General features: G+C 35.4%; 3 protein-coding genes across 6 annotated transcripts in view; 1 reads left to right on the top strand and 2 right to left on the bottom strand.

Moving 5' to 3' along the window:
* Window positions 1-1,523: 1,523 nt before the first annotated feature.
* LOC132697054 (pre-mRNA-splicing factor ISY1 homolog) lies at window positions 1,524-2,578 on the bottom strand. The gene has a single exon (XM_060662314.1). The coding sequence runs from the start codon at window positions 2,392-2,394 to the stop codon at window positions 1,573-1,575; it is 822 nt and encodes a 273-aa protein (XP_060518297.1). The 5' UTR covers window positions 2,395-2,578; the 3' UTR covers window positions 1,524-1,572.
* A 127-nt stretch (window positions 2,579-2,705) lies between these two features.
* Window positions 2,706-7,934, top strand: LOC132697053 (Krueppel-like factor 10). Its single transcript, XM_060662313.1, has 3 exons — window positions 2,706-2,898; window positions 4,718-5,189; window positions 6,698-7,934. The coding sequence occupies exons 2-3, from the start codon at window positions 5,127-5,129 to the stop codon at window positions 7,637-7,639; spliced, it is 1,005 nt and encodes a 334-aa protein (XP_060518296.1). The 5' UTR covers window positions 2,706-2,898; window positions 4,718-5,126; the 3' UTR covers window positions 7,640-7,934.
* Window positions 7,935-9,057: 1,123 nt separating this feature from the next.
* Window positions 9,058-24,678, bottom strand: part of LOC132696787 (ras-associated and pleckstrin homology domains-containing protein 1) — a 93,569-nt gene continuing 77,948 nt past the window's right edge. For all 4 annotated transcript variants that reach the window (XM_060661813.1, XM_060661811.1, XM_060661814.1 and 1 more), the window contains 9 exons: window positions 20,310-20,508; window positions 18,645-18,889; window positions 17,104-17,338; window positions 16,661-17,046; window positions 14,441-14,930; window positions 14,007-14,270; window positions 13,785-13,945; window positions 12,984-13,667; window positions 9,058-11,049 (listed from right to left, as the gene is read on the bottom strand). In XM_060661813.1, the coding sequence (XP_060517796.1) occupies window positions 10,612-11,049; window positions 12,984-13,667; window positions 13,785-13,945; window positions 14,007-14,270; window positions 14,441-14,930; window positions 16,661-17,046; window positions 17,104-17,338; window positions 18,645-18,889; window positions 20,310-20,508 (3,102 nt within the window). In that variant the 3' untranslated portion in view covers window positions 9,058-10,611. The remainder of the gene's footprint in view (window positions 11,050-12,983; window positions 13,668-13,784; window positions 13,946-14,006; window positions 14,271-14,440; window positions 14,931-16,660; window positions 17,047-17,103; window positions 17,339-18,644; window positions 18,890-20,309; window positions 20,509-24,678) is intronic.

Below are 24,678 nucleotides of genomic sequence, written 5' to 3'. Positions count from 1 at the left end.
CAAAAACTGACAAAAAGAAAAATTGTAATTTTTTTATTTTGGGGATAACCAGAAATAAAGTCTTACTACGTTTATATTTTCACCACAGCATTTTATGTAAAATAACGAAAAAATTAAAAGATTTTTGAAAATGTTAATAATAAATAATAAATAACAGTAATAAAGTTTATTGGATACAATAATGCACACAAGCACACTGTAATTTGCTTTTGATTTTCTTAGAGACATCAATAAATGCAAAAAATAGGAATTAATTGTTTCACAGGTTGCAAACTTTAACAATTATTCAAAAACTTGAAGGTTAATTAGTTATTTAAATATATTGAAGTTAAATTCCATAATTATTAATAACCGTTCAGATAAGTTGGGGAATTAAACACTATTGACAATATGATATTAATTACCTAATATTTATTTTTTACGCCTAAATCGTTCGAGCAATCCGTATATAGACAATTTTAGTAAATGCCTTAAGCTGAATGAACGAAAGTAAGTTGAACTTCCAATGAAGTTCTATATACGAATCTAAAAATTATTAGATGTTATGCGATTGAAAAATGACGGAAACTATTTCGGATTCACATAATTCATTCATATAAATAGACGAGTGAGTGATCAATAACATAAAATTTTATTTTTAAACATTACATAACATCGTAAAACAATTCTGTATAAGGTAATATAAGTATTTACGTCGCCATGTAATCCAGAAATCCTCATTTCTTGCAAATTTTTGCTATTTGCATTTAATAAAGTAATCAACATTATTAAATTAAAAATGAATAAAGTAACTGAAAAAGGTCAAATGTTAAGATTATTTCTATTTAATGTCTGTATGTATATATTTTGTATATATGTATTATATTTTTTGGTTCGAATCTTTATATTCACTAGGTAGCAATTTATAATCGTAAATGCCTGCCTTTTTTATGTGTTTGTGACTATGTGTGTGACTGAGGAGGTAGATAAAAAGTTTGTAAAGATATATTTCATAGAACGTTAAAAGCTTTTTTGACCTAAAGGTTTCTTTGCATGATTTCATTGATGATAGGTTTAATTAATTAAAAAAATTAAATTTGGAATAATAAATATTATATCAAGATCAGTTGCTTGATCCCTTGATATAACAATGCAAGCGATTCCCGAGAATGCAATTGCATAACATAGGTTCGAAAGAAACTTAATTTTTTTGAGTTTTAATTACAAAGCAGGCTTTGAGCCCTCCAACACAATCTCCTGTCCAAAATTGTAACCAAGAACTTTTCGAAATTATGGTATTGGTAAGTAAAATAAAATGTTTCCAAAGTATTCTTAAAAAGTAAACTTAAACTCTACTCAAAGTTGTATAAGAAACGGCCTGATGGGTAGGCAACCCGATATACAACGATAAAAATAAGCAACTTAATAAATAATAGGCAACCAACTAATATCTATGTATTCTATGAATTTTACTAATTATGTTTAGTAAGTGAGCAAAAAGTGGTGATGCAGTTTTCTTTATTTATCAACAAGCACTCTCGAAATATTTACAATTACTTTAATGGGTAAATAATATGGATATGTATAGACAAATCAAACAGAAGTTTTTTCTTCTTGAAGCCCATATTTTCTAAGAAGTTCTTGTTTTCTTTGTCGTAAAAGCGCCTGTTCAATATCTTGTTGTGAGGGTACTGGAACATGGGCAACAAATCTTTGCTGCGATCCATCTAGCACTTCAGTCTCCATTATTTCTTCTTGAGAATCCTTTTCAGCATAAATATTTTCCTCTTCGAGATCTTCGTCAGTTTCAGTATCCTTACCCAGCCGCTGCTCTTTCTTTTGTTTCCAATCTGCGATACATTTTTGCACTTCAGTTTTTTCAGCATTCATTTCAAGTGGGACCAATATACCATCATCATCATCCATATAACCATAATAATCAGCATCAATATCTTTCATCATTTCTGCACGTGTTTTTCTCGGCAGAGGGGGAGGCTCTTGCTCAAACAGTTCCCTTACACCAGGTAAATCTTTTGCTGCTCCAAAATATTTATAACCTCTATTGCCTGGTACTTCTTTACCCTCATGGTCCAGCATTCTCGGACCAACCTTTTGATAATCTGGTCCACCTAGCTCCTTTATTTGGTCTTCCCAATGCCGTTTCTCTCTTAGGAGCTTATTAATTTCGTCATTAAGATCTCTGATACGGAACTCACCCAACCCAGCATTCTGTATTTGAGTCACCTTTTTTGCGATTTCCCTAATAATTTGCATTCTCCACTTTTCACAGGCATACAAGCTTCTACATTCGGATGCTAAATATGGACGCCGTTTCTTGTGTTTCTCATGTTCCCCTAGTTGAGCCGCTCTCCACCGAGCTAACGTCGTCATAGCCTTTTCAGCGTTTCTTGCCATTACCCAGAATTATGTACTTAACCGGTTTAAAAAAATAACTTGGCATTTACTGCAAATTAATAACGCAACAATAAAAAAAAAAATTTAATTCGCTTCCCTATAATTGTCTGTCTATGGATTGAATCCCCGAAATTAAACTAACCCCTTTGAGGCGTAAAGAACCACTGAATACGAAACCAAGGACCACAATAATTTTTAGGCACAGACTTGAATCGAAATGGGCATAGACCAAGGACAGTAATCCGGTTATTTAGTGAGAGAAGAGATGTCACCTTTCCATGTTCAAATACGTTATAGATGTACGGACCGCTTCTCAAAGTTACTTTTAGTTTCAGGCACAGATAATTATAAGAAGCCGTTACAGTGAATAATGATTAAATCCGTAATTTCAATTGCTCAAGTAACAGGTGAAGTTGAATTTGATACTGTTCAAGAATTGAGTGCTGCACCGTAAACTACCGTCCTCTGTTGGATTTTTTAAAAACTAGAATCAGAAACCAGTAGGTAAGTGGGTTTTAACAAAAGGGATCTAACTTTATTTAAACTAAAGTTTTTGGATCGTTATACCACCAAACGCAACAAATAAAATATACTTTAAACTTCTTGCACAAAAAATTAAAGATTTTTGTCTTATATTTCTCATTTAATATTAGCGTAAAGTAATTTTCCAATAAATAAATGTTCTTGTTCCAACTATAAACCTAGATGAAAACATGAGAACAAAAATTGAGTTATTTTCTTAATTTTGTATTTTTACAAATTCCCTATATCGACACTAGGCCACTAATAACGCTAAAGATTTTATTGAAATTATAAAACTGATGTTACCCCAGTTATTCAACTGCAGACCGCTTGATTATTATTGTATAACATACAAATACATAGGGTATTTGAATGTTAGAGATATAGATCTACGTAGCAATATCAGTTATATTTAGTCGAAAGTGGGGGCGGTACCTAATTAGGAACCTAATATATCACATAACAAAATGCGTGGCTGTAATATTAAAATATTATAATGAATTGAAACAACTAAAAAACTATAACTAAAAACTAATAAAAAAAAAACTCTTTCTGAGAATATAAATTCTCAGAAAGAGTTGGCATATCAACAAAATAAACCCAATATATAAAATATAACGTAGTAACGTAACACTTGTATGCCAATTTGTAACAACCTTTCTGTGATTGTCAGCGGAAATTTTCGATACTAAATTGCTGTATATACGTATACAGTTAATAGTGAAATATTTCAATTATTTAGGTAGGTACAAAGAGTGAGCACATTCTAGTTCCTTAAAGTGACTTCACATAAATCATTTTACTTCTAACCATTTTGTTGCAATGACTCTTTGACGTTCTGAACTATATTATTGCATAGTAACATATATTAAATATAACACTCATAATTCAAAACATAATAAAAATTTGAAAAACCAACATCTAAGTTCAATAATGCTTTTAATGTCTTTCGAATCAAATAGGCAGGTACCATTCCTTACACAGTTTGTTTTTCAGAATATTTTTTCAATTTTTTTTTGTAATAGGACCAGGTATTAAGTAATTGTAATTAATTATTGTGACTTTCTTTTGGTTGATTTTGTTTCACGCCCTAAGCACAGAAAAGTTGTTTCTTGCTGCTTATTGTGACTAAATGGGAAAGGAAAATAACCCATCACGCTGTTGCCAAGCTTCAGGAAAATCTCATGGATCTAGTAACGATTCTTTTTCACAATCAATTATATTTTTCTAATTTCTACTTTAAAATACCCATGCATGCATGCATGGTATGCATCGATAAAGCGTGCGGAAAGTGTCACTTTAAGACATCAGCGCATTACCCACGGTCGCTTGCCATCGCTGGCTCTACGGTACTTTAGTCACGAATTTACTAGTAATCGGATGTTTTAGGTAGATGGATGGTCATTTGACGTTGGTCAATTTAGATGACCACATACGTCACTCAGTAAATGTATTCGTGCCATTTGACAAAAATGTGCCCAAAATTTAATGGTTTTAGAAATAGCAGAACAAATTCTTTAGACATTCTTAAGTTTGTGCTCTTAAGCATGTGATTCGCTGAGCTCCGCTCATACCAGATTTTTGTTTATATTTAGTTATAAATACCAATATACAAAATACAAATTGTGAGTATTTATTAGGGTTTAATGATTGCATATTTACTTAAATTATATTAATTATAATTTAAATTACATAATAACAAAAACAAACAAAACAAATATTTATTCTAAACATTAATTTGTTGAATCTACTTAGAGACAAAAATTGTCCTCTAACCAGCCAAAGGGAAATTCTATTCTAGAAGTTCCGATCTGGCAACGTACGTTTGGCCACGAGTAGCACACCTCTAATCCGACGCGGGCTTGCCGCCCCTGTGACGTTTCATCGCCGCAACACGCCGAAATGACGTCAACATCACGGAGCGTGGTCCTCGTAATCAGCCGGTGTTCACGTGAACATCACGACGTCGATCACGCTGTCTGTGCATGGCATGTCTCTCGCTATTCGTCAAAACAGACGAGCCCGCGTCTGCGATTGGCTTGATTCAGATACACACCCCGACAATACATGCCACGGAAGAACAACAACAACGGGTTTCAAAATAAAGGAGCCACTTTTGATCGTTTGTTCCCAGCGAAGAGGAGTGATTAATTGTAAAGTGTTTAAGATTTTTAATATTTGTGTTCGTTTAAGTTTTTGTTATTGCGGACATGGATATAAAAGAAGTAGGAAGTTTGGTCCTTTCACCACCCAGCACGCCACCCTTAAAAATCGTAAGTTTTTTGTTTTTATCTGTTCTTCTTTTTAACTTAATTTCGCAACATTTGTGCTAATATTTTTTGTTTATGATATTTGGGGCACATCCTATTTACCCATGGTTAATGAGATATAGAATTATTCGCTATAATGTGTTCCCAAATTTAAAAACCAAACGTATTAAACTGATGTATTTTTTTCGAACAACGCTGGACCTAGCGTCTGAAAATATTCATGTTTAAGGCCGGGATATCACGCACGTTGGATGTGATTGCGCTCTGCAGGCTATAATATCGCTGATAGAATAATTATTGAAGTGGGGTCGTTATGAATATACAATACAGGCAGTGTGTTCATAAAAATAATTCACGTTTTTGAAAAGGAAAAAACCCGATGATAATATTTTATGATTTACGACGTTTTTTATGTTACAGTGAAGTAGATTCCAAGGTTTATATAAAAAGGATGTTTTGATTTTGTATTTATGTTGCAATATGTAGAAAAATTTACTCTATCCAGTTTTTACGAAAATTTAGGGCATCTCATTAAAGAAATAACAGCGACGTCATCTCCTTTCGTTATACCCGTATACGTGACTGTGACGTCAAGAACTCTTTAGAAAATCTTACTTTTAATTTTTATTGAATTTATCCGTATTTAGTAGCTGAAGCGAGCTGATGGTATAAACCAACAGAAGGTTTTGAGTTAGTTGGCATATTAAATAAGTAATGTATTTATTACCTTAAAACTGTTTGGAAGACAAGAAATAAGGAAAACTTAAAAAGAAAGCAAGTAGAAATTATTTGTTATGGCAGTGATTTGTCCAAACTTTGTATGCATGTATGTAACATGTAATGTTATCAAAAAATATGTAGCTAAAGAATTTTATGAGAAAAACTAATTTTCAAAAAACTGTTTGTTTTAATATGACAAAAGCCACCGGGAATATTTTTTCTTCTCTCTTTTTATTTCTTTAAGTTTTTGCTGTACTTTTTGAATTTGGTAGAATTTTACTATTAAGCGAAAATAGATTAAATAAAAAAAAAAGATTTTCCGTTTAATTTAATCTTGTAGCTTTTACCTTCGTTAAGATCGTTCGATACTGTTTATTTGAACACACTGTATATAAACTTCGATACTATATATTCACTGATATTTGTAAAGATATATTTTTCATGGTAAAATTTATAGGCGATACTTGAGGCTTCTTGGCCCAAGCAAGACATTAGAATGTGCCATGAAGCTCATTATAAAGGTTTTGAGGAATTCTCAAAGCACGAGGAAAAAATATTAATTATACCCTCATGAGAGCCCGGCAGTGCCTCTTATTTGTCGTTGATACAAATACCTCGTAAGAGAATGAGAATTTTATTTCGGAACATTATTTATTTATTATTCTATGGGTTTAAAAAAAAATGTTTAACCTTCGGTTTTATACGTCTGCTGGTGTCGCAAAGCAAGGATGGTGTCGTCACTGTTCTAATATTAAATTGCGTAGTGTGACGTATACTTTTCCTTGTTTCAGGCCGGATCCGACGACGAACAACAACAGTCGGCACTATATCAATTGCGTCAGTTTTTGGGTCAGAAAAGGACCTCCTCGACCGCATTTCCGCCCACTCCGCAGCCATCAGATTCCGAAGAGGAACACGACTTTCCTTTGAAGAAACGTCACATCAGGAACGACCATGAGTTTTTAAGGGTCTTTAAAAATCCCGTTAGTGTCCCCCACCCAACCGCCACCCCGCCGCCCGAAATTCCAGAATTTCGATTTATCGTTACTCCGCCAACTCCCGAGCCACCACCGAAACTGCAAAGAACCGTTTCCGTTATCATGAAAGCCAACTGCGACGGTTCTTGCACTTCATTGCCGATTCCCGACTTGGTGGAAGAAAATGTTGTTAAAACGATCAAGTTTAAAATGGGAAATAGGAAGGAGCAGGTAGTTTTAAGCGAGAAAGTCACCAATAGGGAAAAAGTTTCCCACAAACAGGTGAAATTAGCGGTTCCTATTCTCCCAGCAATCGCCCCGAAACTCGTCGCTTCATCCCAACCCCAAACATTTTTCATCAGCTCTGTCGGAGCGATGGTTCCCACGCAGTTAGTCCTGGTATCTCCTCCGAGACAACCGCAAAGGAAGCGAATCTACGAATGCACGTACGCAGGCTGCGGGAAAAATTACTTCAAGTCGTCCCACTTGACGGCTCACAATCGTACCCATACGGGCGAGAAACCCTTCGTCTGCCAGTGGACGGACTGCGAGAGGAAGTTCTCACGATCCGACGAATTGAGCAGGCACAAGAGGACGCACACGGGCGAGAAAAAATTTCAATGCGAGGTATGCCAAAGAAGGTTTATGCGGTCTGACCATTTAGCGAAACATGTCAAGAGGCACTCCAAAGAAAAATTCGTTCCCGTGTTGAGGAGACTGGAACCAGTTCCGATAACTACCGCAACAGGACTTTAAACAGTTAGCTCGTTTGGACCTGTTTTATGCTTGGCCGTTATGAGCATTGTGCAGGTCCTCAAAAGGGATTTTGGATTCGCCTTAAACTTGCGAAATGAAATGTTCAGCTATGTTACTATATTTGACTGATTTTTGTTATTCTCTAGTGTAGCTTGAAAAAAAAAACAAACTTTTTTATTTCGACATTCCCATGAATGCGGATTTGTTTAGTGTTGTTTAAAGAAGTTAAGGATATTACGATCTGTGATTTACAATAGGAATTTCTGTTATTTATTTAAAATTTGTATTTTCTCACACCTTGTTGTACAAAAAAGTTTATTACATTTAAGAATATAATCTTTTTATACAAAAATATTTGTCGTTTTATTTTTGAATGAACAAAATCATCAGCGATATGAAAATTTACTTATATTTTACTAAATTTTAAAAATGCGGGAATATTTCATAAGGTGGGTCTGGCACCATCTTATATGTTTTTATTCACGTGTTAAATGTTATTAACGCTCAAGGTTGAAGGTATTTAAAAAGTACGTTTAGGAAAGGATATGAATGAGGTTATTTGTAAACGGAAGGTTTAAATTTATTGGTATTAAGTCTCCAGGCTATCCATTAACGACGCCAGTACCTTTAAGAACCCCAGACACACTGCGAGAATCATTCAACTATGATATCAAACATCTGTATAAACTCTTGTAAAAAACGCGGCAAAGTGATTATTCCCTATCCTTACTAAACCTGTTCGTAATTATGGCTAATGCGATATGTGGATTTTAGAAAAAATAATTGAAATGTATGTATGTATGTATATATATATATATATATATATATATATATATATATATATATATATATATATATATATATATATATATATATATATATATATATATATATATATTTTTTTTTTTTTCACGTATTGATTCGCGGATGGAAAAATGTGATGACACTATATTCCGGGATATCATCCGTTCGCTTGTTGAACTCCCACTGGAATCCTGCAGACGTTTTGCCAAAATCTCACTTGGCATCTTCAATGCTCGTGCTCCGCGAGTTCACCATCCGTGAATCAATACAATACATGAAAAAATATATATATATATATATATATATATATATATATATATATATATATATATATATATATATATATATATATATATATATATATATATATATATATATATATATATATATATATATATATATATATATATATATATATATAATTTATTCTTCAAAATATTTATCCAAACTTCATATAAATTCAAAAGTTATTAAGCAGTTTTGCAATAAAAAGTTGTTAGTGAGTCTTCGAAGATGTTAGATATACTCAATAAGTGTTTGGCAAACCGTTTTTGCGGTTTCCGCTATAGAAAAAAAGGGTGACAAAGAAACTTATACATAGTTTAAATAAGTTTTATTATATGGTTTCATATTGTAACCACTAATAAGTATATCAATAATGTATAAATCGTAGACAGTATACAAAGTGTTTATTATAAGCACCCTAGTTTAAAACAAAAAAACTCCTTGAAAAATAACCTCTTTTCCAAGAAATAAAATATCCCATAAAAATACTTGATCGCTACAACGCCTAGCTACTACAATTTGGATCGCAAAGATTTAGAACGCTTATAAAAAATTGCACGGTAGGTAAATTATACAGCACCCAAATTTCAAATGTTCCTAAATACCTTAAACCCAAGCGATCATTAAGATAAACGGAACAAAATACTTACATGAAATTTAGCGGCATTGCAGAAATCAATCACTAAATTTAAAATTTTATAAATAAAAATTGTATATTCCTTCAGGTCTGTAGGTATGGCCGTTTGTATTTACAAAAATATTACTCAGGTTCATAAAACTCAAATTAAGTGCATTCTGACCCTGTACTTAACACTAACTTTACAATACTTAATAGTAAATCAATTTGTTAAGTATAAAATTTTACAAAAAACGCACAACATTCGCTAGTATTCGTCGCACAATTATCTGCGACAGGTATCTTTATCATAATTATATTATCTATAAAAAGCACCATAACAATGTTTGACATTTTTCATTTGAAAAAAATTTTACTAAGAAACTAATATGTACACAGACGTTTCCACATTAAATTTCCTAAAATAAGTCAGTCCCGTTTCACTATAACGTTTAAGAATAACTGAATGTAAATGGCACATAAAATTTTTGTTAAGCTTTTCTCTAAAAATCACAATCGCGTTTTAGTTCGTTTGCATCCCACAACTTTTGAATAAACCTCAATTCAAACGATCTCAATACTAAAAATCTCTAGACGTTGGGCTGGTCCCACATGGTATTTACAAACACTTTTGAATTTGTTTGATTTCGTTAATGGACAGAATTAATGTATATATTATTATAGATTTTTACTTAAAACAAGCTCAGCTTGGCAGTATAAAGTTCGGCAGTGTCTTCTTTTTATTATCCAACCACTAAGGCAAAAAGAGAAAACAAACAATTATTAAGATTATAAATCTGAAAGTGGGGTAGATACTCAAGTACTGATGTTTTGCGACATTAGGGCTATACTAATATTTGGCTACCAACCAGGGAGTACTAAATATTGCAAAGCATATTATATTTTTCCATTGATATGAGATATAGGAGAGTCAGTAAGGGTGACACACCTATCTTGAGACGCTATCTTATCTCAGAAAACCAATGAAGTCATTTTGGAAATGTCGAATATATAAAAAATAATTCAAGTTATTTATCATTAATAAAGGCAGGAAAAAATGAAAGCTATTTTAGAAATGTAAAAAATGTTTATTAAAAAGAATCATATGTGAAAAACAAATTAACATTAGACTTTTTTACTCCATAACCTAGGAGAAAATTAATTTTCTCGTCCTTTCGTATATTGTCGAGATAAGACAGAAGACTAAGATAAACGAACCACCCTGTACATCAGGGTTTTTTCAAAAGTCATATTAGGAGAGACGACATCAGTAATTTTTATGCGAGGTGGTTAAATGGGTAGTATCGCTGCGTTTGGGCGGGGGAGGAGGCGGCGGTCTCTTTACTCCCGTACCTCGAACGGGACTCGAGACATATTCCACCACCGTGTCAGCTTCCGCGCTTTCCCTGTAAACGTTTTCATAGAAATTGTTGGTCCCGTAGTGTTCTTTGACCCAATTGGACACGTTGTGCTCCTTGTAGTCGGGTAACGACAGCGGATGGGGGTCCCTGAAGCCGAGTACCTCGTGGGGCGTCGTTTCGGGCTCGAGCTTGCACTTCTGCGCCACCTGCCACTTTTTCCGCATAACCCGTTGTAAGTCTTTCAAAAATTCTGTCGGCGGTTCCACCAGTTTCTTGGGGCTCGATAGTTTCGTCGTTTCCGATCTTTTGGGCGGCAACGGTTTTCTCACCGGTAGCGGAGGCACCTGCAATATTGGAGACGTCACGTCAATTACTTAGTAAGAGTGAATGGGTGTAATAAGGGTGCATTAGGAGGACAACCACACCAGTCCACATTTACAACCTGATTTTCTTTCTAAATAAACACACAAAACTAAGTCCTTAAAGTGAAAGGATTTATGTTTGATAGTTTTAGTTTCATATATTTTTTAAATACACGTTTTGGGTTTTAGCTGGGATTTCAAATTAAAAACATAGCCTTGGTTGTAGAAATAAAAAAGAACAACTACATAACCTTTGTTTTTGGTAAATTTGTTAATGTGAAGTCGGTAATGTGCAAAAACTCAATTGTTTCTTCATAGTCAAAATTTACTTTTGTACCTTTTTCTGTTTTCAGGAAGAATCGTGTTGCTAACATTAAGCCTAACAGGAGGAAATGGAAGCAATGGCGTCTCAAGTAAAACTTCAACTTCAACTCTAAAAGAGATTTTTAAAAACGTGCGTTTGAAATATTTGGTAAACTTTTAATGCATAACAATAAAGAGCTTTTTATTAAAAATATGCATATTCCCTCATTTCTTTTACGTTTTACAAGGTGTGTAATATATTTAAATAATGTTTAGAGTCATAAAAGTATGAAGTAAAAGGTTTCTACATAAGCTTTTCTTTTTAGCGGATGAAACAAATGGAAGCTTAATTCTTTGTCTGTATCAAAACGATTTGAACTTTCAGCTCTGGATGTCAATAACAAAACAGAACTGCACAAAAGTAAAAATCAAATACGCCAAAAATCTTACTAATTACTCTGCACCACTTGTAACCTCTACTCGAAGCAAATCATGCAGGAGGCTATTTCTGAAGACACAGCGGGAAAAAGGATAAAGGGTGAACTCATAAATAATATCCGTTTTGCCGATGATACCTTGGTAATAGCCCAGAGTAACGCGGTCCTACAAAGAATGATGAACAAAAAAGATTGTATGTTCGCAATGAGGAAGTTGAGAGAGTAAGTGAGTACAAATACCTGAGAAATAAGATCCAGAATACGACAAGCTCGAGCTGCATTTACCAGAAGCTATATTTTTTCAATCCTTCTTTATGGAACATAGTCGTGGACAACAAAGATGATTTAAAAGTCTCCAGGCTTTTGAAATGTGGGTATAGAGACGCATGCTTAGACTTTCTTGGACAGAGAGAGTAACAAATGCGGAGATATTAAGACGAATGGATAATGTAACAGAGATAGTGGAGACTGTAAAGACAAGGAATCTTGCTTACCTGGGTCCCGTTATGCGCGGAAAAAGGTAGCATATGCTACAATAATACAGGGAAAAATCGAAGGCAAGGGAAGCGTGCGCACTTCATGGCTGAAAAAGAGTGGTACCACTATACATCAATAGAATAATTCCGAGCAGCGGCATAAAAAGGGAAAATCACCATGATGATAGCCAACTTTCTTAGAGGAGACAGCACATAAAGAAGAGCATCAATGTACTACCGAATGGTTTAACATTTGACTACTAGGTGGATTGATAAAGACAAATCAGTCATCTTTTAGTTTTATCCCCATTTTGGGTGTGATTTGTGGATCCAGAATGATTCAAAAAATTCACTAAGATCTAGTTAGAAATTTCATTTCTATGATAAATGCAATGAAGAATTAGCCAAATTATTGATAAGATATATCTAACGCTTTTGTTCACCAAAAGTGATTATTTCATTTTACATATTCAAGATCATGAACCAAAAAAGCAAAAAAAAAAAAGAATTACATGTGAAACAGGTACAAAAATATTTAATTCACATGAAATCAAGATCACTCAAAAAGATGAATTACACAGAAAATTTTATTTCCCTTTCAGATTGAGAAACAAAATAGCAAATATTTACGTTTTAAAAGTCGGAACAAATTTTGCGCAATATAATTATCAACTGAACATATCTTATTTGATATACATACCTCTTGGGGAGCTAAATTGAAGGATATCTTTTTTCCTATGCCTTTCTTAGGACTAGCTGGCTCCTGGAAATTGACCTTCCTCTGAAGCTTGGGCGAATTTCTAATTTCATTAGAGGTACTGTAAAGGGAGGTGTTTCCCGAGGAACTGGAACTATTGCTGGAAGCAATACTGGTGGAGGATATTTGCCTGGGCAACGCGGAACTTTGCCTCAGAGACGATCTCAGACCATTGGGTCTAAACGGCGGAGGATTTACATAAGGCGGTGGAGGGGTGTTTCTATCGTGATTTTGACCATACACCGCGGTATGGGTAGGGCTGAAGCTCGACGGGGGATTGCTTTGCGTGGGCGTGCTGCAATTGGACATTGGCGGACTGACACATGGAGTATTCAATCTAGAGTGGGTGGGCGTTTCATCCAGCGGCGTACTGTTTTTAATCCGCGTGTTGTCTTCCGGCGGAGGCGGAAGTGACATTAACGACAATTGACTGCCCGTCAAATCCGAGCCGCTCATCGGAGGCAGGTCAGCGGGATTTGGCGGAGGCGGCAAACTGTCCAGGGAAAGCGTCGAGTTGTAAACTTCTGGCGGTGGGGGAGGGAGTTGTTGATCGCTAGGAGATTCGTTTAATATGAGATCGCCACCATTTTCTGGCGGAGGAGGAGGAAGCGAAGTAATTGAATCCACCTGAAAATAAATCACAATCAAATCAAAATTATCAATCTCAATAATGCGTCATTCCACTGTTCGAGAGGTTCAAATTAGGGAGTAAATATGCTTTGTATTTTATTGATTTTAACTTACCATACAAGAGGGCAGCTCCATATTGCTAGGAACATTTGTTGGACTTCTGAGAGAAGTAGCACTTGGAGGTCTTTCACTGAAAGGGCTATTCCTTTCACCAAAAGGCGATGTCCTCTCCCTAACTGGCGTACCGCACAGTGGCGTAGAGTTGCCAGTCCTCACTGTAAATAGGACAAATTGCCATACAATTAAAAGTATGGGAATAAATGTGATTTATCTAACCTCCCACTGATTCGATGGAGCCTCTCAATTTATAAGAATGCTGCCGCTTTAGAGTGCCGGAATTTGACGAGTCGTCTGTGGCGGAATTGGATTTCCTGCGGCTGTGCCTCCGGGTTAGTGTTCCCGTGTTGGTGTATGAGATCGGACTGGTAGGGAGAGCGGTGCCGTCGACCTCATCCCTGGTCTCACCCACCTCTTTCAGTTGTCTTGTGATATTCGTAAGCGGCAGGCTGGGTTTCATTGACGGTTTTCTTTTTATCGTCCCTAAAATTTCCATACTTAAAAATCTCGAAGACTGGTTTATTAGTTACAATTATCCACAGCAATTATTGAAGCAACTTCAAAGAAGTTAAATATTTGTGTTAGAATATATTACGACTTGAGCTATATCTTGGGCCGAATGGACGACAATGGATGATTCATCAAATAAATACCCATAGGAAATTCCGAATCGAACGCGTTCTCGCAGCTGGAAGGTGCCCCGTCTGACATGCAGCCACTCGAACTGGAGCTGCTCGCCCGGCTGTGCCTTCCCGAACTCGACTCGCTGGCGGCGGAATAAATTTCACTTTGAGTGCCGTAGCCCGCCTCGCTTCCCGAATATCCCTGCGTTGGAGTGGCGATACCCGATTGCAGCCCTTGCGCGGCAATCGAGTTTACCGAGCAGCTTCTGGCGTTGGCGAGTATGTCCATTTCTTCCTGCGCCAGTTCGTCGATGAGCGCTCTGTAGTTGTACATGAGCTGTTTGCCGAATTTGGCGATTCGCATCCCGACCATCCATTTTTCCAGCGTCGTCTGATCCTCCGCGCACAAATATTTAATGAACTTGGTCGATTTCGGTTCTTGTAGGCGCGGATGCTTGATCGCGAAACAAAAATCGGTCGGCGCTTTATATTTCTTCTTCCAGCCTATCCCGCAGTAAATCTAAAAAGTTTTAAGCCGGGATTAGCCAATTTATTTTTAATTCATAATTGTCGCGTAGTTGTAAACAAATTTCTTTAATACAATTGTTTATGTATAGAAAAACTTTTAAACGAGACTAAACGCGCAGGAATGATCGTGACGTCATACCGCTGCTTTTCGATCGATATGGCGACATGTTTTGGTGTTATTCTCAGGTTATAGGCCAAGATTTATATTATTTACGTTTATTTTTGGCTCCTATAAAAGTGCGTTTGTACTTTAATCTCCAGTTTGTATTTGTGCTTACTGCGCTTTACATGATAATAATGCAAGCAACACAAAAATAATATTACAAATTGTGCCATCGTGTTTGAGTACAATCTGTAAAACACTGTGACATTAGTTTTTGGGTGTATTTTTGCAAAACAGCACGAATACACTCTCTTAGTGATGTGTGATATAATCCTCAGAAATAATAAACGTCAATCTACTGAAAATATTTCACGGCTACCAAACTCGTTACTAAAGTACCGGAAATGCCGGAACTGACTAGCGACAGAATTTAATGAAGTTAACATCTTAAGGTGACACTTTGAGCACGCGTAATGAATTGGGTTCTTTAGAGTAGGCAGTAGAAAAATTAGTCTATCCTTCCTACCTTGAGAGTTTTAGTGAGTGCACCGGAGTTTTGTGAATTTATTACTAAGATGGAGCTGTGCAGACATTTTTTATATTTACATATTTGGATTTATTTAAACAGTTTGAAGTGAAATGAACAAAATAGGAGCGGGAATGTTTTATTTAAAACAACTTAACAATTAATAAAACAAAATTTAGGACAGCAGAGTAATATTAAAATAAATAAGAACTAAAAGTTCAGATTTTCAGGAAATTATATATTTTGACATGACAATTGTTTCAACAACACCATGTCTTTATCAAATGTAATATTTACAAGCCTTATTTAATGTTGTTGTGAGAATTTAAGTTCAATAAAGGAGAGGTATTTAAATCTAACTGATCTTTAAGCAATACATTTGAATGTCTCATTTTGTTAATCTCCATGGCTTCCAATAAATTTAATTCTCTACTTTTTGTGGCTGTATGTAAAATATCAAAATTGTCGTCAAAAATGTGTTTTTCTGTGTTTAAGTGTGTAGCATAATTAGAATCGAGACTATTGTTTTTAAACGTTCTTTTATGTTCGTTAATGTGTTTCTTGAAGGATCTATCTGTTTGTCCAATATAAATTTTAGGACAAGATCCGCATTTCAATCTGTAGACACCTGATTTTCGAGATTTTGGACATTTCGTTTTATTGTTTTTTAAAAAATTTTCTATTCTGTTGTTAGTTCTGAAAGCTATTTTTAAACCACATTTTGACAAATGTGTTGAAACTTTTTCACTAGGTTCTCCTATGTATGAAATTGTTTTAAATTTTTCGTGTTCTGTAAGAGTGATATTTATAAAAAAAGATGTTAATCAATGCCTTAGAAGGCAAAACGTCAAACTTGGTTTCAAATAAATTTTTAAATAATTGCAGGTGAAATTTATAAAGAATTTTCCTATAATCGGGTTCATCAGAGATCATCAGATGATCTTGAATTCATGATCCAAATTTATTGCGCAAAAAAACGGCTGTTATAAGGTGTTTTTGATTGTGTCCATTTAAACGGCTGTTATAAGGTGTTTTTGATTGTGTCCATTTTCATGTTCTATATTCCAAAATACATAACAGTGGCGTTGCTTACGTGATTGTTCTCGAAAGTGGCGAGGCAGACCAAATCCTTAGCAGATTTGACTTTATCCTTGGGATAGTAGTAAAGACCGGAAGCCCGCAACACAAAGTGGTGCTTTTTCCAACCCTTTTTCGAATCGGCCTTCAGGTAAAGCGGTCCTTCCACTTCGGGCACGCTAGCGTTCGTCGTGGAAAAGAACTCCTCCAGCAAAACGTTCCTTGAGTGCTCGTCGTGTTCCGCGATCTCCCTTTTATCGACCGTGGACAGTAAGTAATGTTCCGGCCGCAGGAAGAGTTTGATTTTGTCCTGCCGTTCTACGAAAAATATTTTATTTTTCGATTCCCTCGTCCAGAGCAGCAGATTGTCCACGAGCTGCTCGTGGTCTTCGTAAAAACGCTCTGGAATCGTGAGAGAGCGTTAATTCCTGGTGACGACATTCTTACGTTCAGACGTACCCATATAGAGTTCGGGCAAATGTTCAACAATCGCCCATTTTGGGTCCATTTTTACGTGGTTCTTGTCGGCCAGCAAGCGGGTGACGTACGAACAGAGCATTTTCTCATCGACCAAAAGCGATTTCGCGGAACCGTCGGTAGTGAACACTTTGAGGAACAACTTTTGAATGTTCGCTTCTTTGATTTTCTCCATCGCCATTCGGATCTTCTCGGCTTTAACACGGGATGCGTCATCCTAAAAAATCCAGTGTGTAAGGTGGCAGAAATAATGGTAAGAATAATATTTAGAACTGAAAAGCATAGAAATTACGTACACTACTCTTTTAATATTTTTCAATCGAAAGAATGAGTGGCATTCAATTTCAAAATTAGTCGAACTCGGTTCTTACCTAATTAATTATTAAATGGGCTTACATAAGAGGAAGCGTTCTATATTCTTGAAACAATTAAAACTTTTCTTAAAGACCATAAGGTTTTTGTGGCTGTACTATTACTATGTCCCTAAGAAAAAACAATTTAATTCTTATAACAAGGTTCTCTGAAAACATAAATACATACTGCTATCGTCAATTCCGAAATTAAATATATTATTAATAAAAAACGGCATAGCATAATTTTTAAAAAAGATACCAGTACTAAGAAACAAAAAATAAAGGTATTCATCGAAGAGGAACGATCTACAAGTTTTGTTGTTCCACAATAAATTCAACATTTTTTAACGGTTTAATTTTGTGGTTGTAGATTTTTAAATAATCATAAATAAAAGAAACTGAGATACGGTCTTTCATATGCAAGACGATAACTGCATCATTAAATAATAAGTTTGTAAAACCGTATTAAATTTAATTAATAACTGGGGAGTTTCTGGGGACTATTTATCGTCCAATTGTAATCTGACTTTGAAATAAAAATTTCAAAATTTAAGAACCGTACATGTATAGAAATAACGCATACCAAATATCAAAACCCAATATTTAAGTTGCAATAAATAATTCTACCGGCCGGCTGACGTGTAGTCTAACGAGCGAATTGACGTCACAAACGGCCACAGCCAATGACAGCACGTTTCAAAGAGGATTTGAATTTTACAATTTTAATATCTAATATTTATTACGTAGAACTAGGACATCATTTTTTTGTTAACTGTGGTTCTTTTAATAGTATATGCTTACTTTTATAAGAAATATTTTTTGTATTAAAATTTTGTTCAAGTTCCCTGTTATTTTTGAACTTAAATCTTTTAAACCACTCTAACGGAAAGTTGCAGAAAATCTTTCACCTTGCATATTTGAATGTGGTTGTAGTTTTATGTGGTACTGTTTAATTAAAGCGCATTCGTATAAAAACAACCACGTCTTTATAAATTAACTTCGAAAAAACATGAAAAATTTTTGGATTTGTCCGACTTTGACTAAACTATGCACATTCCAATTTAAAGAGATAAACACTTAAAAGTGGAAATGTCTGGATTTGAATGTATGCCACACAACTTGCATTTTCTGAGCACAAAATGTAAAAAAGAGTCCTATTAAGACATGCACCTGGTGGATGCCCTGTAGGTTGAGCGATTGAGGTTTGGCACCGCTAGCTCCGCTACTTGCCGACGACTCGCTGGACAACATCGACACGGTGTCGCTGAATGCCGAATCATTATCGGGCGATTCCGTTCGAGCGGCATCGCCCTTGAGGAGCATGCCATCATCAGAGTCGAGCTTTAAACGCGACGCTTCTGAAGACGACCGACTATGCATTCGTGATTCGTACTGTGACGCCATTTTTTGAACATCTGTAATTAGAATCAATCATCAATCAATAATAAATAAGGTGAATCCTTTCTAATGGCCGATTTACACTTTGTTGTTAAGTACAATAAGTGTTTAATCATAAATTAATATACGAAGTGTTGCCAATAGAGAAAAGACTTTACTCGCACTTGAAGGATTGATTTACAATTTGATAACTAAGCACTAGCACTACACACCTAGACTTGTTACGAATAAAAGCGTAAATCGGTGATTATAGTTGACAGATTGTAAACCAGTCCCTCAAGTGATAACTGCTAGTTAAATCAAAACCTCGTCTATTTCAATACATCAGATGCTAAGTTAATTTTTATAAAACTTCTGGATTCTTCCTGCGTCGGTTTTTGTTGACTCGAACTAACGTTTCGCCAATCACCCTGTTGGCTTCTTCAGAGCTTGACTGAAAGTGGCTCGTAGTTTACTCTATACTTGTTTTCACATTGTTTGAGAGGGACGGAGCTAAATGAGGGGCATAAACACTGTCTCGGATGACTGATTCCCATATTGGTGACAGGTAGAGACTTGAGTCGCGGTTAAGATTATTATTATTATTATTATATTATTATTGATTACATGCAAGAATTTTAGTTTTATCGAATAAAATTTTATGTTCGGTTTCGTGATTGGTTCGGCAACTGCTGAAGAACATGAAAGAGCCTTAAGACTAGGACATAAACTCATCAGCCGCTGCCGAACACAATCACGAAACCGGACATAAAATTTTATTCCATAAAACTAAAATTCTTGCATGTAATCAATAATAATATAATAATAATAATAATAATAATCTTAACCGCGACTCAGCTGTCGTCTACCTGTCACTTATATGGGAATCAGTCATCCGAGACGGTGTTTATGCCCCTCATTTAGCTCCGCTCCTCTCAAACAATATAAAAGGTGGTACAGTTGTCTAATGTCGATGTCTCGTCGATTTGTGCCATTTTTTGAGCGGTGAAGATTGATTTTAGTTTTTTTTTTAAGAGATTAATGCGACTATTTTTTGAATTATTTATTTATTATTTAAGTATCGTCTGAGTCCAGTCCGTGAAAAACTTAACCTTTGCAAAAAGAAGGCCACTAGAAAGCTTCGTAGGCCGTGACTAAAAGACTACGTTAACTGTGACATAACGCTGCTTCCTGGGTGAAGGATGGGCGTAATGTCCTGTTATTAGGTGTCACGTCCATCCGAATTCTATTTTCGAAAAGCATGTTTGTACAATGACTTTGGGAATCTTGAACTAAGGCCAATATAATGCGACGGAACTAAATTTGAATATGCTAATACGATCCAGGATGTCTGTGTTATTTCACGCTAACATCTCGGCGGAACGAATAATTAATGTGCTATGACATCCTCTTGCTTCCAGCCTAACCGATTTCTAAGTAAGATAAGTAAAAAATTACCCGAATATCGTTTGCTTTCCCTGGCGTGGCCAATCTCTCGATCGCACACCGTCTCCAAAGCGCAGAGTTCGCCTAGGATAGCGTCTAGATCTACGTCCTGCGAGTCCTCCAGGTTGGCCATGGAGAAACGATAGCTGTCGATCCGTGGAGCGGCTATGTCGGAGTTTAGGGGCTTCAAGTGTCCCGCAGGATCCAATCCCTGTAAAGGAATAGAAATGTAAACTGACTACTTTCATGTGTGAGGTTTGAGTGTATGTATATATGATTGGAGCATATTTTCAAACATGAAAAAAAAACATAACAGCTCAGTGTGAACGTATTTTGTTTTTCCTAGAATTTAGTTTGTTGCGGTTGGAAAAATGTATACTAATGGCTTTGTTCTAAGTGCAGCCAGAAAACGGTTTGGACTGTAAATTCCTGTCGTTCAATCGATTTTTTCGTCAGGCAAGAAACATTCATCGTATCAAAAAATCAATTGAGTGACAGAAATTTACAATTCCAGTTTTCGACTGCAGTTGGAAAAAAGCTGTTATTTCAAATTTGAACAAGTTTAAACACTTTTCCGTGGTCGTAAAAACACCTGCTCAAATAAAAAAGTGAGCAATTGGTATCTTATTTACCATTAGATATTACCGCAACTGTGTTTGCAACTTATAGCTTTTGGGTTGCGTTTGTATAATCTGAGAGCAAAACAAAAACGTTAATAGATAATTAATACATCAATAATTTATAGGCATAGGAGTAGGAATATCGTTTGTTCAGTCGCAATTTTCATAAAGTTTGAAATCTCCCGACGGTGGTCTCTGCTCGTACATCCTGGATCTTATAATAACCTAAAAAAGAAAATCTACGGGGAAATCTGCACAAGTTAGGTCCCTATGGGCATCAGCGTCGCGAAAAGTTTTGAAACACTTTTCAGACACACTAACAAAGTCAAACCTCTCATGAATTGCAAATGATTTACTATGGTTAATAAGTAATGTGAGTTGGTAGCACTGTAACACTTTTCAAATGACAGCAGCATTTTTTTAGGACTTGTTTGTTTTATTGCCAGATTAACTGAACCTAGTTAAAAGTCAGAAACATAATTGGTAACGGAAAAATGTTGAAATCTTATGCAGGGTTTTGCGGCTGCATTAATTTAAAAAATAGAGAGGTGGCGGGGGTTTCCTGCATCCTGCAATAATAAAATCAAAAAGTAAAACAAAATTCTATTTTCGAGATAAAAAGACGATAAGAGGTGAAAATTATGATATGACCATTAACAAATTTGAAATATGAAACAATGTTGGATGAGCCGCATTTCAAGCAAAAGTTAATATAGTTAATGGCATTTTCCGAGATGTGTCCGTCAGGCGATTCTTATCGTCGATAAAACAAATGCACCGCTCCCGCACCCTATTTTTTCCTCGCGCAATAGAAAACGAAAAACTGGGTTAAGGGCGAACCGAACGACTTTTCCCAAGATACTCCACCCACTTGCTTGGAATATTGCCGATATGGCGATGGCAAAAAAGATTTCGCCATGAATTATTTAAAAACACTTTACTAGTGAAAATTATTATTACTAATTAAAATGTATAACAGTTATATCGATATTTACTTTTTTGCTAAACTGAATTCAATGCTTGTCACTTGTTCTGAAATACATATAAGTAAGGGAATGAGCAACAAAGTGATTGAAAATCGAGGTGGGTTGAAAATTGGCTCGTTCAAAATAATGGTAGCTACCATACATCTACCAGATAATATAGAGGCCGTAAAATTGTTACACCTCGGGCAACTATGATATTTTTGTCCAGGATTCCACACATGCGCATAAATTTGGCACGCATGCCGATTTTTTTTAAACGAAATTGGCCAAAGCGTTGAAAGGTCAAATTGAATTAAATATTTAAATATTTAGATAAGCACTCCAATGACGAAAGAAGTTCTACCAACAAACATGGTCATTACGTAGATTCATCTTACGATAGCATCAGCAACATCGAAAGTCTGCATGTAAAATTTAACTTTTTCTAATAACAAATCTTTCTATGATGCGTGTATAAAACACACAAATTGGCACGCATATGTAGTTTCAATTTGTAGAAATACTATTGTCGTTGTTTTTTAAAGAATAATAATATACTTAAGTGAAGTTTGAAAGAAATTTTCGGTAAAAAAACAGTCCCCATTTAAAACACACCATGTACAAACAAATGGAAATTGAACAGCTGCTTTAGAAAAGATATGGTCAACTTTATCCAGAAATGCGACAGACCAGCAGGTTTAGATAGATAAATTAACATACTCGCTCATCTGCGACAAGTATATTTAGATTCTCTATTCGATCCTCCAGTTAAGTACTTTGAGCATAATTAATTAGTATTAGTTTAGCGCTAGAGATTTAGATAATATAAAGAATGCACGAAAATTCAAGGAGAAGAGTAAAATTTCAAATAGACCTTTTTACATATATAAAGAAAAGTGTGAATATAGTTTTATGAAAATTGTCAATTAAATAAAAATAAAAATACCATAAAAATCGTGCCTATATTCCTAAAAATTCCGATGATCGCAGTTTAATAGCCTTCATCTCAGCAATAGCGGACCTTCCCATAATCATCATAATTATGATAGCAGATATGGCAATAATTTATTCAAATATTGTCTTAAATTATCTATCGGCAATCATCTCCATTTTGCCTTATATAATGTTTTGAGAAAAAAAAATTGTACACTGTTTCTAATCTATTGTTGGGTTTCAACACAAACTAAAATCTGAAACATCTAACATACTGAATAATTAATAGTTTAATGTCGACTGCTAGATTTGTCTTTTACGCAAATTAAAATCTAATACAGATCCCTTCATAGTAAATAATTAATAGTTTGTTTTTTTTTGTGGTCATTTAATTGTTTGTATTTTAGATGTTTTTGTTATTTGATACTTGTTTGCTTTGTATTGCATTCACATTTATATACGTACATGTTTCCTTTTATACTAATATTTTTGATCTGCTAGAATTATATCTTAATAAAAATTCGGTTTTCCGGAGATGCCATACCAGGCTACTTAAATAATAAAATAAGAGTCCGCATAGTCTAAGCATATGATGCGAATTTCATTAACGCCTTGTCATATACGAAAATCTACTTTAATTAATTGAATAATAGAATATTTGCCTCTTTGCCTAAAATAGAGTCGACGACCGGGACGATACACGGTACGACCGAAAGTGGAAATTTGTCGTCTCAAACGATGATGTTGCCACAACACCGGCATTTAAAAATAACGCGAAACGGTGGGTTTTTTGACCTTCCCCATCCGTTCTGCATTGTCCCGGCTCGAGTCCTACGCAGGCTCCACCGATAAATTAATTCATTCTAATATCAATACGAACATCGAACCTGTTTATTGCCAAACATCCATCCCTTGAACATCTTTGAGGCATTTCGGTTCGGCTCTGGTCTTTAACCTGCTAGGGTGAGTACACGATGATGCCAAATTACACACGGCGCCGGCCGAACCCGCGAAACTATCACAATATTTTTCTCGTTCACCATAAAAACTATTAAATTATACATTGTTCTACGTGTATATAAACCTATAGCTAGTTTCTCTTTTCGAAAAGCTCCCTCGCAATGAATCGTTCTTATTACCGAACACGATGATGCTCCGGTACACGCGGGCGGATTAGATTATGGACAAAATTGACAGGAAATTTAGTTTGACGCCGGTGGCGGATGGTATAACGGGACGGAGGAAAGAGTCGTGTTGCTGGATCTTTTCCGCTCGTGACGTCACACTACTGCTGCCCGGGATCCTGCCGATGCCACAGCCTCGTAATCCTGCTTTCAACGAGTGGCCCGTTCGGCTACGTTCGGCTTACGCGAGGGTTGAACAAACGTACGCCGAATGTGAGAAGAGAGAAGGGCAGTATTCCGATTCGACACGGTTTACTTTGAACTGAATGAATATTGTGGCAGAAATTCCGAACGTTTTCTGGTTTCCGGTCCATAATGTAAAAAGGGTCATTGATTAAAACAGCCTCTTTCGACGGGCTCGTTGGAAATGGTTTCTAGTTATTTTGGGGGGTATTTTTATTTATTTATTCCTATATAGCACGTTGTATCACGTTACAATGTCAATCGTATGAACAGAGTGGGCTGGCAAGTTGTTTTTGCAAAAGAACAGTATTGCAATTCTAATACAAATCAATTGCTAAGGAAAATAACTAATACGCGGTGAAGAAATTTCTAAAAGCTCACCAAATTAATAAATATAAATTAATAGCAAAAATTTAATTTCGGGTCGTTACAGACAATAGGCGCACAATGTAGAGTATTGATATAATTCATAAAATAAATGTTCAAATATTTTCAT

The sequence above is a fragment of the Cylas formicarius genome, unplaced genomic scaffold (assembly GCF_029955315.1).
Source record: "Cylas formicarius isolate icCylForm1 unplaced genomic scaffold, icCylForm1.1 PGA_scaffold_1__22_contigs__length_36826433, whole genome shotgun sequence".
Classification (NCBI taxonomy): Eukaryota; Metazoa; Arthropoda; class Insecta; order Coleoptera; family Brentidae; genus Cylas; species Cylas formicarius.
Note: the sequence above shows the minus strand (reverse complement) of the source record. Positions and strands in the feature narration are given on the sequence as shown.